Source organism: Manacus candei, unplaced genomic scaffold (assembly GCF_025592945.1).
Source record: "Manacus candei isolate 608988 ecotype Guabito, Panama unplaced genomic scaffold, ASM2559294v1 h1tg000008l, whole genome shotgun sequence".
NCBI classification, from domain to species: domain Eukaryota; kingdom Metazoa; phylum Chordata; class Aves; order Passeriformes; family Pipridae; genus Manacus; species Manacus candei.
The window spans coordinates 8,630,693-8,647,332 of NW_026138056.1; the positions used below are offsets into that span (position 1 = coordinate 8,630,693).

At 44.3% G+C, this 16,640-nt stretch overlaps 1 protein-coding gene across 4 annotated transcripts; it reads right to left on the reverse strand.

Moving 5' to 3' along the window:
- Positions 1-859: 859 nt before the first annotated feature.
- On the reverse strand, positions 860-12,204 carry TGIF1 (TGFB induced factor homeobox 1). Of its 4 annotated transcripts, none has more exons than XM_051773759.1 (3): positions 12,075-12,204; positions 3,266-3,492; positions 860-1,923 (listed from the first exon to the last, which is right to left on the reverse strand). In XM_051773759.1, the coding sequence occupies exons 2-3, from the start codon at positions 3,446-3,448 to the stop codon at positions 1,357-1,359; spliced, it is 750 nt and encodes a 249-aa protein (XP_051629719.1). In that variant the 5' UTR covers positions 3,449-3,492; positions 12,075-12,204; the 3' UTR covers positions 860-1,356. The 4 variants fall into 4 exon arrangements, with proteins under 4 accessions (XP_051629719.1, XP_051629720.1, XP_051629707.1 ...); XM_051773760.1 differs by lacking the exon at positions 12,075-12,204 and adding an exon at positions 11,681-11,763; XM_051773747.1 differs by lacking the exon at positions 12,075-12,204 and adding an exon at positions 11,094-11,547.
- Positions 12,205-16,640: the final 4,436 nt, after the last annotated feature.

The window sequence follows — 16,640 nt, forward strand, 5'->3', positions numbered from 1 at the left end:
ATAGACAAATGGTTTGTTTTTAAGGATTAGCCAGAACCGATTTTTTACCCTGGAGGTCTCTTATTTCACTGTTGTTGGAAGGATAAGGGTGGGTGACTGACATTCAAGTAAGTTGAAATGTGACCTGCAAGTCTTCACATTTTTCAGTAATAAGTCATTTTGATAGCAAAGTCCTTTTCTGAAAGGTAATACAGATTCTGTTGGCAAAAAAATACACCCCAATACAACAGGGACCTTTTCTACATTTGAGTCAACCACCTGTTTAAGCATCTCACAAAGACCTGGCTTCCCAGAACTCAGATTTCAACACAATACAGTCTACTTTATTTCAATTTGCTAGAATTACTGAGTAAAAACCTTGTCATTGCTAGTCCAAGAAAAGTAAGGGTAGAAAGTCCTTGCCCTCCCCCATCAAAATGTGTCAACAGTCATGTCTACTACCTCCATCACAAAAACCTGCTTCTAAAGAACACTTGCCCCAACCTCTCTTCTGGTCTCTTCTTTTCATCTTCATGGACCAGAAACCTTACCCGTGGACCATCACATTTCCCAGCCCTTAAGTACTTCTAGGACCCAAAAGCTGGAACTCTTAGAGGGGCCTAAGATAACCCTCTGAAATTTAGTCAGTTGCCTACACAGCTCCCTTGGGCCCCTTAAAAAATTTCAACATACCAGAACACAGGTACTTCTGGTCTACTTTTCAGCATTCCTTTAAACATCTGGTTAACAACAACAGCTAGCACAGCTGTCTAAACCAAACAAAGTCAGCGTGAGCTCAAAAATATTTCTACCATTTATTTCAAGGGTAAGCTGTGTTTTCTGCAAAGCTCGTATGCAACAAAATACTCTGTATACATAATTTTTAAAGAAAATATTTTATTACATTATGGGAAAAAAGCATGATCATCCAAAGTTTGTATTGTTAAAAAAATTGAAAATTTAAACAGCATGTCGGTATATTCCGTTCCACGTGGGAATGATAAGAAGACTCTATATCATTACTAGATATTGCACAGTCTGAAAGAAACGAAAACAAATCACATGATCTTGGGAACCATCTCACATTATGAAAAACCTACAAAGAAAACATTAAAAAAAAAAAACAAAACAAAACACACAATCCTTTCTTTCTACAGTAGCTTTAAGTTTATAATTCTTGGAATGACCGTATTCCACTGAAGACCATCTCAGTGACAGGAAGCTTCATTTCAGCAATCCCCTTGTGCAAATAAGATTAATAAAAAAAAAATAATAATAATGCAGTGAAGTCTTTTGATATTGTGTGGGTGGCAATAACCACACAGCTGTTAGATCCCTGCCTGGTAAAACAAAACGGGGAAGGAGAAGGAAGGGGATTTAGGCCATAAGTTTCGCCTGCAACTCCATTTCTGCCGCCCTTTTGAGTGCAACATCCACCAGTAGCTGAAATCCACTAAAATCCTGGTTAAGGTCTGGTGGTGTTGGAGGAGGAGTGTTAAAGAGCCCACTTTGTGTGTTTGCACCAGGTCCTAGTTTAGACACGTCCTCATGGCAGGCAAGGGGGTTGTCTGTGAAGCTGCCGGCTGGGGGCTGCTGCAGGTCCGTGGTCTGGCCTACATCAGCTGGCTGGCAAAAGTGGAAAGGGGCATCTTTCAACGCAGTCACAGTCGTATGGCAAATCACCGATGGCCGAGCCAGGACCGATCCCGGGGAAGCTGGCTTGGAAGAGGACACAGTCTTGCCAAGCGGTGCAGCAGCGGGAAGGAAGGCAGTCTCCTCCAGCAGGGGAATGTAGTTCTTTGTGCTGATGGCAGACTCCATCAGGCTGCCCTCGGGAAGCTTGGTCCCTCGCCGCGAGATAGTGAACTGATTTGGGTCTTTGCCATCCTTCCTCAACATGTCAGGTAAGAGCCTGCGGCGTGCATTGATAAACCAGTTGCAGACCTGGGAATAAAATGACATCTTAATTTCTACCTTCATTCATTTCCAACTATGTGCCATTAAAGCCACTGGGTTAATTAATCCCTCCAAGCAGTTTCCTTCACTACACAACAAAAGAAAGACCTACTGACAAGTTCTGACACGCCTGGCAAAGGCCCTTCCCTTGTCCTGGCTGTACCACTGACTCCCTGCTCCTGTTACAGAAAGCCCCTGGACATCTGAAGGCTTTGAGAAGCCCAGACTGATGGGTTAGCTTTTAACTCTGTGCACACACATTAACCTATTGGCTATTGTTCCCTAGCTCAGGTTAATTAACAACAGGAAAACTTTTTCTCTCTGAAGAGAGCCACTCCTCCCTCCAATAGTTACTGATTTTCCTTGTTCAACTGACTGTGTCGACAGACATAACATGAATTACCTCATTTAAGTTTGTCCTTGTTTAAATATCAAACCAGTTTCCTGGGCAATACAGGATAGTTTATAGTTCAATGTCTTTTTTCTGTTTACTACATAAAGAAAGTTTTTTTTATGATGTTATATTAAGGAAATCTTACTTTATAGACAACTATGAAATTTCTACTAATTAATTAATATGGAAAAATAAAGCCCAGAGGTCAACAAGATTGCTCTCTATTTAGCACCTCTCAAAACCAAACCCAGGTTTACCTAACTTCTTATGCAGCCACCTTCCCACAAGGGGTGAAAAGCAGCAATGGTCAACAGCTATTCCACCAAAGATGATCGATCACAGAAGATGAGAATGATGTGTCCAAGGGACCTCACAGATGCCAGTGGCATCCCAGGATGAGAATCCAAAGTAACCACACAAAAGCCTCACCATACCTGTACTAACACACTTCAGTAGCTCTATCCCGTATAGGTTGTTCCACTGATCATAATGGAAGTCATCATACACATAATTACATATGTGCGTGTTCTACAGGAACGAGCCTCAAGTTGCAGTTTAAGAAGCAAAGAGTTATATGTTAAGCTGCATATCTATCACCATAAAACCTCTGTTGACAAATAAATACCTTCCTCTCACAATAAATTACCTTGTACAGACATTTTATGTCTTTTGGGACACGATTCCACAAGAAATTAGCATACGTGCTCAAATTCGTAACTGTTTGTTCTCCCAGAAAAATAATTTTATCCCAACAAACAAAGATCATCGTAACACACAATCAATCTGTATCTCTCCTTACAAGTGCCATCAGCAGGATAGTAACAATAAAATAGGAAATCTCACATGCAGTGTAAACATTTGTATCCATGAGTAGATCACAGGTAAATTAAAATAGAAAACAGCTCCTTCTGAAGAGAGAACTACTTTTTAAAATACCTGTAGTGTGGAAAGGTGTGTTTGCCGGGATAACAGCGCTTTTTCTTGCTCTGAAGGATAAGCATTGTAGCGGTGCTCATACAGCCAGTCCCGAAGAATCTGCACGGATTCCTTGGGCAGGTTGCCACGTCTCCTCCGTTTGCCTGAGCCAGCAGATGAGGAAAGATCCAGTGGGACATCCATAGTGTCATCATCCTCTGTTTCACTGCCTGATATTGCAACTACACCTACAATTACAAGATAAGAACAATCAGCCTCCTATATTCATAAACTATTCAGCTCCAGCATTGTATGGTACAGACATTTTATATTAACTGTCTTCACTACGAATGAGGGTACAGGTTCTTATACTGGAGATTCGTCCCGCAGCGTTAACTTGTCATGCTGTAGCTTTTCTGTCAGCTGAACAAAAAGTAGCACCAATGATCTGTTCCTAAAGGAATTCTTCTCTGCAAACCTTCATTTCCTTGTTCCCCTGGCAACCTTTTATCTGCTGCACGTTATCAGATAGCTTCTATCTAATGCCAATATTGTCCAAATTTGCTTGCTATGGTATGCATCCTACGCTTTTCTTCAAGGATAACAATCCAGTGTCTGGGCAGAAGGTCAATAATGAAGAACGGAAGAACTTAAAAACACCCAACTCAAGCAATGGGTTATTTAATTACTTCTTAGCATGCTGATCCTTCCCTCCTGGGAGAGATTGCTTGTAGATTTTATAAATGAATAATTATATCTATTAATAAAAACTAATGGAAGAAGGGAAGAAGAAAGGGAAAAACTGTATCTGCCCTGCCCCCCAAAGGGAATTTTCACTTATGAAGGAAAAAAAGTGCAAGAAAAGGAAAGAATCAGGTGCCTAAAAGTCCACCAGCTCTAATTTAATCGCATTCTGTATGTTTAGGTGGATTTGTTTTAAAACCATCCTGCTAATTTTTTCAACTTTATGGTTTTCATCTCAAATTTTAATCTATGGAAATGTGTTCTGTGCTATGCTCACTACAAAGTCTCTGAATTTACAAGTTAACTGCATACCTTGTCTATTCAACACAAAGGAAGAGGAGATTTCAAAATCTGATTAACCCTTTATACATACACCACACTACTAGGAACATGAAGCTATGGTATGTAAAGCAAACAAACAAGCAAGTATTCAATAGTTAGGAAGGCTACAATTCTACTCCTTTGGTAGGATACACAAGTCATTAGTACTATAAAATACAACAAAAACCAGGCTTTAAATACTCACCAGGTTAAATTTGCCAGAAATTTTAGGAATCTTACATAAGATATTACCCATGTTCAACTAGTACAAATTAATACTAATCTCAAGTGAATTTACACTGTCTTTCAGAAGCATTCTTTAGGAACTATAGGAGGAAAACAAGCCCTTAATCTTTCTGTCTTTTGAACTTAGATTTGGGGGTGAGAGGGTGGAGAGGAAGAAACTTGCTCATTTGTAACATCAAAACTAAAACTCTTAATAGTAAAAGTCAGATAAATGTCAAAAGTAAAATTTTATACGGGCAACCACCCATAATTAAAAAATTCTATTGAAGGAAACAAAGTAAGCCCTAAAATACAAAAAGTGTTCCTGTGAAAGTATAAAACTATATAAAGCTATTGTTATACCCATAAGTAAAGACACAGAAGGAAGTAATGTCCTTTAAAAAAACCCAATCAATCACCAAAAAGCCCACCACCACAGAAAGAAAGAAGCTGTACATGTGCAAGTTTTCCTTAATACTTGGCAGGATGGTAGGGAGGAAAGCAGAGAAGGACCTTTCCTCACACTTTCAAACTTCAGCCAAAGCTGACATGGTAAATTGTTCTTTCCTTCCCCTATTTGTGAATAGCTCCAACATCCTTAAATTTAGTTTAAGTTGTCCAATTTGCAACGCATAGTTTTGATACACAAGCATTCCAAATAGGATGATCAATCTACAATCTGCCTGGCACAGTTACTTCAGTAACTTACTTGGTATTGTTTTCATTCTCCCAACTGCTGATTTATGTAACTGACAACCACCAAACTGACATACCAAATTTTTCATCTGCTGATTAGCCACATAAATTATCCACTCATGGAACAGGAACAATAGGACAATATTTAAATAGCCAACACAAGATAAACTATAAATTATGTAAACAGGTTCTTAATTCATGTAGAAAGTATGTCAAGTTTGCTTTAAAATGATTCTGAGCAAACCACTTTGTATTTGTCATAGCTTCATGGAAAGTGCTGTCACACTTGCAACCTAAATTGAAAACCTGCCTTGTACCATGGGCTCCTGGAGCCATGAGAAGCACTTCTGGGAACAAAGATCCTACGCAGACAACAGGACAGCTCTGCAAAGCAGCTCATCCCTTTAAAATTGAATTTAAAAACTAGCTAAAACTAGCCTATGCTATTCAGACAATGTTGTGAAGTGCGCTGTTCTTGTTTGTCAGAAACCAGAAGTGTTGCAGCACTTCAGTGGGTTGGGTTTTTTGTTTGTTTTTAAATATAAAAGGCAGTAAGGCAAGACCTTTGAAAACAGGGAGAGGCAAACAGCAAGGGATGGAAACAAGAAGGAAGAGAAGCCAAAGAAACTACTCACACAAGAAAGTTAAGCGTCTAATGGGTAGCGTGCCATATTTACATGGCATAAGAAAAAGTACTCCAGACACACACTACCCCATCTGGAATAACCTTTCCAAGATCTACCACACAACTAAAAGACTCCCAAATTTCAGAAAACTGACATGAGAGTAAAACCTCTTCTAGAACTGCTGCTCTAGTTCACCTTTAAAAAAGTGTGGCAAGATACTGTCTGAAAGTCAGCAGTATAAAAACGTTTCTCTTCTTTTGCAAACAAGATCTTTTGCTAAAGTAAAAGTTGCCATCTGACTAACCGTAACCTAATTAGAGAGAAATGAGTCACCAGCAGAGCCAGCCCTTTGACCCGCTCGCTTAGTGTGTCATATTAATTGACACAGTAAGTTAGTGACACAAAGCAGGTTTTGGTTAAGCAGGAAACCCAGTGTAGTACAAGTTCTGCTCATTCAGATGAGCTCATTTAAATAGCTGATCAGCCCTTTGAACTCGTGGCAGATCTCTCCGGCGCGGTTCAGAGTTAGCAGCAACAGGAAGTCATGGCTAGAAATCTCGCACTACCCAGCTGATATTTTTTACTAGAGCAGGAGCCACATTGTTGGTGTCAAGGCTCTGTTTTCATTAAAGCATTCCTGCTGATTACAACCCAGCTTTGTTTTTCCGTCTTGTTAGTAATCAGCCTATTCGCTGCTGGTTTCCTGTTTTAACAGGGCCCAACTGAAAAGGCTCCTGGCCAGGCTCCACGGCTGGACCATTGGCTTACTGTTATTTACACCCAGAATAAAGGCCTGTGGACACGATGAGTAGCCCCAGCTGACCCACTAATTTATTTTGTATTAAAAGCAGGCTAGGGCCACGTTATTTTTGGTCTCCTCCTAAATACATTTAATCAAAAAAAAACAAAAACAAAAACAAAAACCTTGCTTCAGTAGGACTAAATTAAAGCAGCACGAGTTCATTTGCAGAGAGGTCTGAGAAACCACACAAAATCCCAGTCCTCCACTTCCACCATAGCCACTCAAATGAGTAGTCCCCACTATTAATGACTTAAGAACTACATGATCAGCATCTCTTCTTTATCAATCACTTTATCCTCCTGGCTTCCCAGATGAAGTCATATACATGATTGAATGCACCACTGCGTTGTATCACAGCCAAAAGACTTTACAGGTCCTCCCGTAATCAGCTCAGGGAAGATTACACCTAGGATCTCGAGTCTAGGCTCAACACCCAAACGTTAGTTAACAGTCTGAAACAACTTGAGTAAAAGTACAGTGATGACTAAAGCTGATTTCAAAATAAAGTACTGCCACTCAAAAAGGCATACTGAAATACTTTGAGGGGGAGGACAAAGTATTTAGAGAGACTGAGACAAATAAAATGGAAGTTAAGCAAATGAAAAATTTAGGCTGAGTATCAGGGGGAAAAAAAAAAAACCACCAAAAAACAACTATCCCATTGTGTCGAGGAAGAGCTTCACTGAGGAAGTGGCAGAAGCCAATTGTTATTCAAAGGAGGACAAAGTATGCCACAAGGAACAATCTCTGCCCTCCAAAGAAGGAATGGACAAAAATCACCTTAAAGAAAACCTCCCACCCCTTAGGGTTCTCTGAATATCTTAAACCAGATTTTTTTATGAGCACTGATAAACAGAACCAGTTCCCATCTGAGGCTCCGATCCTGTTGAAACCAAGTTGCAGTAAGATCCTTCACATGTATAAACTTGAGCACATGCCTGTGCCTTTGCGAGACTGTGTTCTAAATCAGCTAATTAACAAACCGAGTATGTTCAGTGTGATTGCTATCACGTTATTATTTGTAATTGAAACTACCCACAGAAGAGTCCTCGGGGTTTTAATCCACAGGCTGTTAGCTTAAAAAAAAAGGCCACAAAAACAAACAAAAAGCCCATCAAAACCAATCAACAAGAAAAACACACCACACTCAAACACACAAAAAATTAAAAATCCAAAACACATACCAAAAAAAGAATAAAAATTTAAAGCGAGTTTAAAAACCGACAACAGAAATAAAGGTTTAAAATTATACATAAGTAACAAAGAACTACAAGGATGCAGAAGGGAATTTCCAGAGTAAAAAAAGCTCTTTCCTCTGAATAAGTTTCATAATTTAAGAACCAGCTAATTTTTTCTCTGCACTTCACAGCTTGCACTCTACTGCTTCTAAACCAGCCAGACTTGGCTGTACTATACTTTTTTTGCTTTTAAATGGGATTTTGCTAGGAGTGCAAGCAAGAAATCTGTAATAAAGTCACTCTGAAACTTCCTGAATGAGCCTCGAATGCCAGATCACAAATAACTACAAGCCCAACTTCTATTAAAACAAAGGCACCCCAGCCCTAACATCTTTTAAAGTTTCCGTCTTTGTCTCCCCACCTTTTAATTTGTGCCACGCAAACCCCAGGCCCACGGCCCCTCTCAAAAGTTCTCCCTCCCGCCTGTCACCTTTCATTGTTTCCATTGTTTCAGCCCAGGATTTGCAATCCTCAAAGCAGAGCTTACACACACACACTCTCACACACAAAGCCCTACACATGCATACCTAGAAACTACGTCAGCGTTTTCTACACGCATTTATTTCGGGGGCGGCAAGAACAACAGTTGAAAGTGCAGGGAGTTTGGTATTTCACCAACCAGCAGCTGCCCTCGGGGAGAGAAGTCTGAACAATGGAAGCAACAGCAGACAGGAAACCAGCTCACCACTGCTGTGCAAATAGGGAGCATAGGAATGTCCTAAAAATAACTGGGCTAAATTAATTCAGTGAAACTATAAAAAAAAAAAAGGGGGGGGAGGGGATGGACGCGAAAAGCCACAAACTGCTCCCAATAGGGTCAAGAATCTCAACCTGCCTAAGACGACGGAAACATTTAAAAGCCAGCGCTGCCACCGTCTCTGCGCGCAGCCCAGGCTGTGACCGGGATCAAGCCCCACTCCGCTCCCGCGGGACGCTGCGCTCCTCAGCACCACCCTGCCCGCTCTTTAAACTTCGCCTTTGTGGCTCAGTTCCCTTTTGTGTGCGCTCCTCTTAGCCGAGTGGCACGTCCAAAAAAACTTTTGACGAAGGCTACAAACCATATTAGTACACACCATGTCTGCAGCAGCCCAATGATTTCACGAACTACATATGCATTAATTGCTCCAAGGATATTAACAATGAGCGAGGAGGCTGCCCTACTACAGAGCCGTAGGAATGCATAGCAGGGGGAAAACAGCACAACTCTGGAGTACTGAACATGCGCACTGCTCCCCTCTAACCCTCCACTTCGGAGCATTTAATGGTCTTTGAATGCAAAACATCCTTCAGCCACACCACCGACTGGCAAATCGCAACTGAACAGACACTGCTTTCCTGTGAACTTCTTCCCAGCCAGCGTAGGAGCGTTAAATCCGAAAGCACGTTCCGCGTCTTTGTGGCCAAGGAGTAATTTAAAGGCACTTAAAAAGCACCACGAGCGCAATGAGTAACGATCCTCTAACTGTAAAGTTTGTCTGTTTAGAACTGAACAAAGAAAGAAAACCTAAAGAGCCTTGTGCTTATAAGGAAAAACAAGTCTTTCTCCTTTTAACCCTGTGTCAAAACTTTTGTACTTTTTGTTTCGTCCCGTTCTAAGGGATAAAAGGGATGGAAAAGGCATCAACTTTCAGCAAATCAAGGCGGCCGAGGGCGGGGAGGGGGTTTGAAGCCCTCCCGCCGATGCCCACCCCCCCCAGCCCCATGATGCCGTGCCCGCGAACAAAGAGTTGCCGGACAGCCCCTCTTTCCTCGCCCCAAGTTGGGAAAACGACCTGCACCCTCGTCCCCACACACCGGGACGGCGGGGCTTGGTGCGGAAAACCGTTTAAAAGTGTTTTACGAGAGGACGGGGGGGAAGAGGCTTGGCGAGGGGGGAGAGAACAAAACTTGGCGGAGGAGGCACGAGGCGGGCGGCTGGACATGTTTCTGACAGAGAGCCAGCAGCGCGGAGAGGCGACCGCCTCCAAACAACAGCCCCGCATGTTTTGTCTGGGAGCGGAGCATCCACTGCAGTCTTCCACGGGAGCCAGGCCGGGGGGGTGGGGGTGGGGGGACACGGGGGACAAAACGGCCTAGAAGGTAAAGAGCCTCCGCCTGGCTTAGCGACAGCCCCCCTTCCCGTTTCCACCCCGGGCAGGTGCGCGGGGCACCCCGCTTTGTCCCGGCGCCCCATCACAACTACCTTTTTTACTTTTCATCTTGATCGCGAGGACCGAGCCGATCGCAGGACACCCCACGCACCGACTCAAGTTTCTCTCCCTTCGCCGGACGCAGCTCCCCCTTTAAGCTCGGCGAGAAGGAGAAGGTCGACGAAGAAAGAAGCAGCACCGCCGCGGAGCCAGGCGCCCGGTCCGGGGCCGCGCTGCTGTCAGCGGGAGCCGCAGGGCTCTGCCTCCCCGGGGGCTTTCTGGTGTGGCCGGGGTGGGCTTCCCTCCCCCCTTCCCTTTGTTCCCTTCTGCCGGCGATTGGCCCCGGCCTGTTAAAGTGAGGAAAGGCACGGGAGAAAAAGGTACACAGCGCCCGCCCTCCCCCACCTCCCCGCACTGAGTACGGGAGAGTAACCGAGCGCTGCACTGGCACTCGCGGCGGCTGCCTCCTCCTCCTCTCTCCTCCCTCCCCTCCCGGCCTGCTGGGGCTCTGTCAGACAGGAGGGGAGGGACCGGCCGGAGCGGGGGGGTGTCCGCCCGTACCCGCTCGCTCATGCACACACAACAGCGGCGGCGGGGGGAGCTCTGCGTGCTTCCCGCTCCCTCGCCTTTCTTCCAGGCAGACGTTTGATCATTAAACTGGGAAGGAGGAGAAGGAAGAGGCGGTGGGGGGAGATTGTGACAGCTGCCCTTGACTAGCCTCCTCCTGTTGCTGCCGGACGAACCACCCACTCCTTCGCGTGAATAGGGGAGAAGAAAGAAGAGTTCGTACGGCAGGGGAAGGAAAAGAGCCCTCCAAAGACCGGCGCCCCCATTCCGGCTGCCGAACGGAGGCTGTTCCCCCCCCCCCCCATCCCCAGTGGTGCTGACAGAGCCCTGGTTGGCCGGTGCTGGCCACCTCCTGCCCCCGCGGGGAAGGCGAGCCCCATTTCTGCGGTTATTTTTACATCAGTTCGTAAAAGGTTGTTTTTCTCCCCCTCCACTCCCCCCGCCCGCGCGGTAGGTTTTGCTACGGCACATGCTCGTAGCTGTAAAAGAGAGAAGTCTCACAGCTTGACTCATCCCTCTCGGGCGAGCACGCGCTGCACAGCAACAGTTTATTTTCCTCCGGTATGGGAAACGCGGGACCTACCAGCAGCTCGCTCCAGCTTCCCTCCGAGCGTCGCGGAGGGGAGAGCCCTCCACCGGCACGGACGGCCTCGGCAGCTGCTCCCGTTCCCCCCCCCCCCCCCCCCTCCTTCCTGCCGCCTGCCTGACAAAGCCAGGTGCCCCTGCTCCAAAGTGCAGGACGCCCAGCCGCGTGCTGAAGTGTCACGGGCGAAGGTTTCGCCGTGGAAAGTAAAAGAAGCCGCCTCGCCTCGAAACAGGCGTGCGGGTGCGGCATTGCTGATTCCACGGGAGCGCGTTTGTGTCGCTCCCGCACCGGCACGTGCGGAGTTACTCCCGGCCGGGCAGGCGCGGGGAGTGAGCTACGGGCGCCTTAAACGGCTGATGAAACAATCGATTCCTACGGCAGAGCAGGGATCGCTCGCTGCACACTACCCTCCGCTCCCGGCGGTGCGGGCACCCGCACAAATCCGCGCTCCCTGTACCAGGCGAAGCAACAGCGTTTTAACAGCAAACCCTCCCCCAAGTACCTTGTAACTATTTTTATGTGGCGCAATTACAGCGGGAGATAAAACAGCTGTTACATCCCGACCGGGGGGAGGGAGAGCAGCTGGTGAGTCACGTCAGTTAACAAGGACCTGGTGGCAGCCAGAGGCTGGCGACTCGCTCCGAGATGGGTGACCCTTGGGGCTGGTGGCCGCTCCGTGGCGAGTGCGCCTGTAGGTCAGTGAGGCGAGCCGGGCACGGCACACTGACTGACTGACTGACTGACTGACTGACTGACTGACTGACACTGACTGACGGTGCCGCGGGCCAGCGCCGCGCCAGGCGGGAAGTTGTGCGGCGCGGACCGAGGTCCCGCCGGCGGTGGCGCGATCCGGGCCATTACCCGCCGACCGAGTGCCCTTCGCCCGCCCTTCCCACCTCATTCCCGCCGACGTGCCCGCGTCACCCGTCGGTTGTGTCCAGGGATGGCACAGCTCCGTAGTCCGGGGGACGAGGCTCGCTGGGGGCGGGTGTTTTCACACTAAACTGTGCCCCCGACGGACTGGTGGCTCGGGGGCGGGAGTTGTGCGCGCACGCCGCCGTATGGCTTTATTTTGGGTTTTTTACTGTTTTGTTTTTGTTGTGGAAAAGCCCAGCTTCCCAGCTGTGAGGGCTGGCTCTTCGAACTGGTTGTTCAGACCGTCCCGGGCCTTTTTGGTCACGCCAAAAAAGCAATTAGGGGAAGTTAAACAAAAGGCACGTCAAGGATTCGGAGAGATTTTCTTTTCTCCGTGCCGCCAGAGCCGCCTCACGCCTGTTCATTGTCCTTGGGACCACCGGCAAATCTGTGAAACTAGCTCTCTCCGTTTTCTGCCTTTCCTTCTTTATTTCTTCCTTTTTTAAAGTTTAGGTTGACTTTTTTTTTTTCCTCCCTTCTTTGGCAAGGTTACTTTTATAAAAGAAAAAAATAAAGTTTTATATTCAGCTTTCTTTTTCTTTTTTTTTTTTTTTTTTTTTTTTTGAGAGCTGTAGAAACAGCCTTTCTAGCTCTGCTGCAATGTGGCTTCCCATGATTTTTTTTAAAGGATCCTAAGAAAAGATCGATTTTGACTTTGTGTGGCAGCTGTTTAGCTGGTAGGAGCAGGTGGTGGACCAGTGGCTGTTCATTCCTAGCTGCCCTGGTATAAAGTGCATGAAGAGTCATTGTTTTGAACTAAGTTAGTTCGTAGGTGTGAGTACAGAGGGGTATACTCAGACGTGGGACCACTGGGAAAGACAGAAATTGGGTTTGTGCAGTTTCCATTGCAGTTGTTGCCTGAGGCAGTACCTCAGGTCTGTCAACAAATTCTGGTTGCATTTGCCACTTGAAGACTCCTGATACGTATTCGTGGCGTTAGGGTGGATAAAACCCCCACAACCTTCTCTTGTTAGTAAAGCTTTGACACACCTGAAACAAGGCTGTAACAAGGAGGGCAGGTGATTTACCTGAGCTCAACTCATTGAACGACTTGGTTTTACAACGAATGCCATAATCTGGTGGCCCACAAATTGATGATGCGCTGGTATTGGCTTCTACTAGCAAGCAGAAGTAGACAGTATGGAAGACAATATGTAATTTTCTGCACTTTATCTTTTCCCTTCACATGTTGGTGAAGTTGTGTTTTTAGTATTACTTAATCTGCTGGAGCTACAGCAGCACTAATATCTTAGAAGCAGTTCACACTACTTCACAATGAGCCTCTGGCATCTGTGCAGCTCCTTGGGTAAGTAGTGGTAGACACGTGCATCAAGATATATCTATGCCAACAGGTTTAAACAGCTTGGTTTACTCAGAGCAAGTTCAGCTCTGTCTGGACCCATCTGCGTAGACACACTGTAAGTATTTGTAAAACTGGATGCCAAGAAGGGAGGAAAATGAAAAAAACTGTAGGGGTTAGCTTTTTATTTGCTCCATAATTGTCTGTAGACTTACCAATGTACTGTGGTGTTGTATGAAAGTTTCTGCCTTGTCACATTGCCACATGTGATATCTTGCATGACTAATTATATGTTTTTTATTTTACAAGTGCTTTGCTTTGAGGTCCTGGGTCTGTGTTTGCTTAACTGTTGAAGGCAAGGCTGTGTTTTGGGCATAGAAACTATTGAAGGAAGTACTCTGGGAAGACAGGACCTAGGCAAATCAGACTTGTGGATCTTTGTTATCTCAGTCTTTTTATTCCAGTTTCCCTTTTAAAAAACAGATAGCATCCCCTCCCACGATGTTATGAAAATAAATTCATTAATCTTTATGGAATACTTAGATGCCATTGAAATGTTTATGAGAAAATTTATTAAATTGCAGTCAGAACAGAATTAGGTAGAACACAGTTGAACAGGTCACGCCTATGGCAATATGAGCAACGCAATGCCACAAACAACTTCCAGTGAGTAAATCTGTCCCGTGCATGGGAAAACAGGAATCGCTACTGTTGGTCACAGGTGTTCTTCTTCACCTTTTCTTATCCATGATGTTGACTAGTTTCAGTGTATCAGAGGAAAAGGAAAGGCTACAGAAGGCAGATGTGAGGTAATACTTTCCCATAAGTATCCAAATCTTTAATAGTTGGATACAAGCACTAGAGCAATAGTTTAATAGGTCTTCAGATTTTGTTACTGATCTAGGTGTGTAGTCTTTATACTGGTATAAAGTTTAATATCTTCATAGCATTAAAACTCTGTAATGGCAGCGAGTGGCAGAGTAGCATGTTGAGTCGTGAATTACATAAAAATGTATTTATTTTGATTTTTTCCTTATCTATTTAATTAAATATTATCTTGTGCTTTAAGACCAAAAAAACCCCATAAATTCATGTTTACCTTCTCTGTACTATTCATTATTTTATATACTTTGAGCATGACTGCTTTTTGACAGAAAATTTTTCACCCTTTTCCTATGAGAATTACTCCCAACTTTTGCTCATTGCCTTGGTTCTCTCCCAATTCTATTTAACGCTACGATATTCTGTTTTTCAGTAAAGATGACTTACGCTGCATGTGGTATTCTAAGCAAGGTTATGCCTCCAATTACAACATATATGTATTTGATAGTACTCTGTGACCTGTTTTTTTATGGAATCCATGTTATGCAGTATCTTTGGCTGCTGCTACATACTGAGCATGGGGCTCTATCAGCTTTGGAGGTTATATAGCTTGTTTGAAGTTTCTCTTATGCACAGTTTCATATTCATCTCGGTGGTGAATCTTTTGTTATTGCACTGTTCATTCATGTAACAGAAGTTGTACTGAACTTACTTTCAATCTCCCTTTCTCCTAAATACATTTTTGATATCTGCAGATTCTGGCATATTACTGGTTTTTACCTGTTCCTATCTCTTCCTCTCTCTGTGGTCTGTGTTATTATATTAAAGAACAGTAGACTGAGTATAGGACGCAGAAGGACCCTGCTGTCAATCTTTTGTCATAATAAAAAAAACCTAAAACATTTAATCTTACACTTTTGATTCACTTGCTCCAACCAGATTGTCATCCATGACACTTGTTCGCCTTTTTTCCCTAGCAATATCTTAGTTTCTGTAGTAGCTCCTTGCATGGAACTTTGTCAAAAACCTTTTTGAAATCTGAATAAATTATACCAACCAGCTGTGCTCTCATAATTCAAGCTCACTTTGCCACCTTTGTGCAAGGACAAAAGGGATAAATCAAAGTCATGAAGATAATCCTAAGATTTCAGAACTTCTCCATAATAGACTGCAACTTGAACATGCTTTTCACTTGTTTTCTGTGCACATTCTTGTAGTTATCAAAGATCAAACAAGAGCAGAAGCCCCAGAAATTCTTTACATAGAATCATTCTGATTCCTGACCGGTAGAGCATCATGTTTGCAAGCTTTTGGTTCTCAGCATGGATTCTAGTATGGACTCAAGGTAATGGGCAGTACTTACCATTCGTGATGAGGATCAGCTGCTGGAGTGATCTGTGCTTGCCACTGGGGTTTTCACACATTTATCGGCAAAGAGGAGCAACGATGACTTCTTTAGCAGGTTGGAGCGCGCTCTCTCTGGGGCCTCCTTCAGCTCTTCCCTGTGCCACCCCATTGCTCCCTCATCTCCACAGGGACCTCCCACGTGTCTGTGCCTCAGTATATGAGGATATGGAAATAGAATTATTACTGTAGAGACAACTTAAGTTTATTCAGTAATGTTACTTATGATTATAAGACAATGCAGAAACTTCATAAGTGGCATAATCACTTCCACTCTGAGACTAAAAGCTGTGTAGCTTACTCTGGAGAGTGGTTTGTGAAACTTGCATTAATACAAATGCAATTTTGTTTCCATAATTTGAAGTCAAACCCCTGTGTAAAATTAAAGATAAAAAGTGAATTGTAGGTTTAATCTTGCTTGAAGTTACAGTCTTCCCCTATAGGTTTTAACTTAAAATAAAAGTACAGTTTTGACAAGGAACAGATCTCATGTATTCCTTTCAGTTATGCAGAAATTATAATTTCTGTCTAGCACAGGCATACCTCATAACTGCTCTGTCCTCTTATGTAAGAGGGGCTGCTCTGGCTCTGTTTTCTTTTGTGGCACGCAAGTGGGTGTATCAAAATCAGCATTACAAATGGCATGATCTTTACAGTCTCAGCTCAAGAACTTGGGGCATGCAAGGAAACAGATCCTTCTTTCCTGAAATTCGAAACTGTGGGTGCAATTTTGCCATTTATGCAATCAGGTTTTGCTTATCTGTAGGAAGTTAGGCAGGTAAAGCAGGTATGGCTGACCAAAAAAATATGTGGGTTTAGGGGGTTTTGTTTTGTTTTAATTGTGGGATGCCTAACTTGCTTTTACCACAGACTGCTTATTGCATACTGAAGACAAGGCAGGAGGCAAGAACTGCAAGGCACTGAAAACAAGAGTGACCTTGCTTAGCTGACTTTGTCTAACTAAAAACTAGATTGTCTATCTCCTCAAAAGGTTCTGTATCAGCAAACTATAGCTAACTGC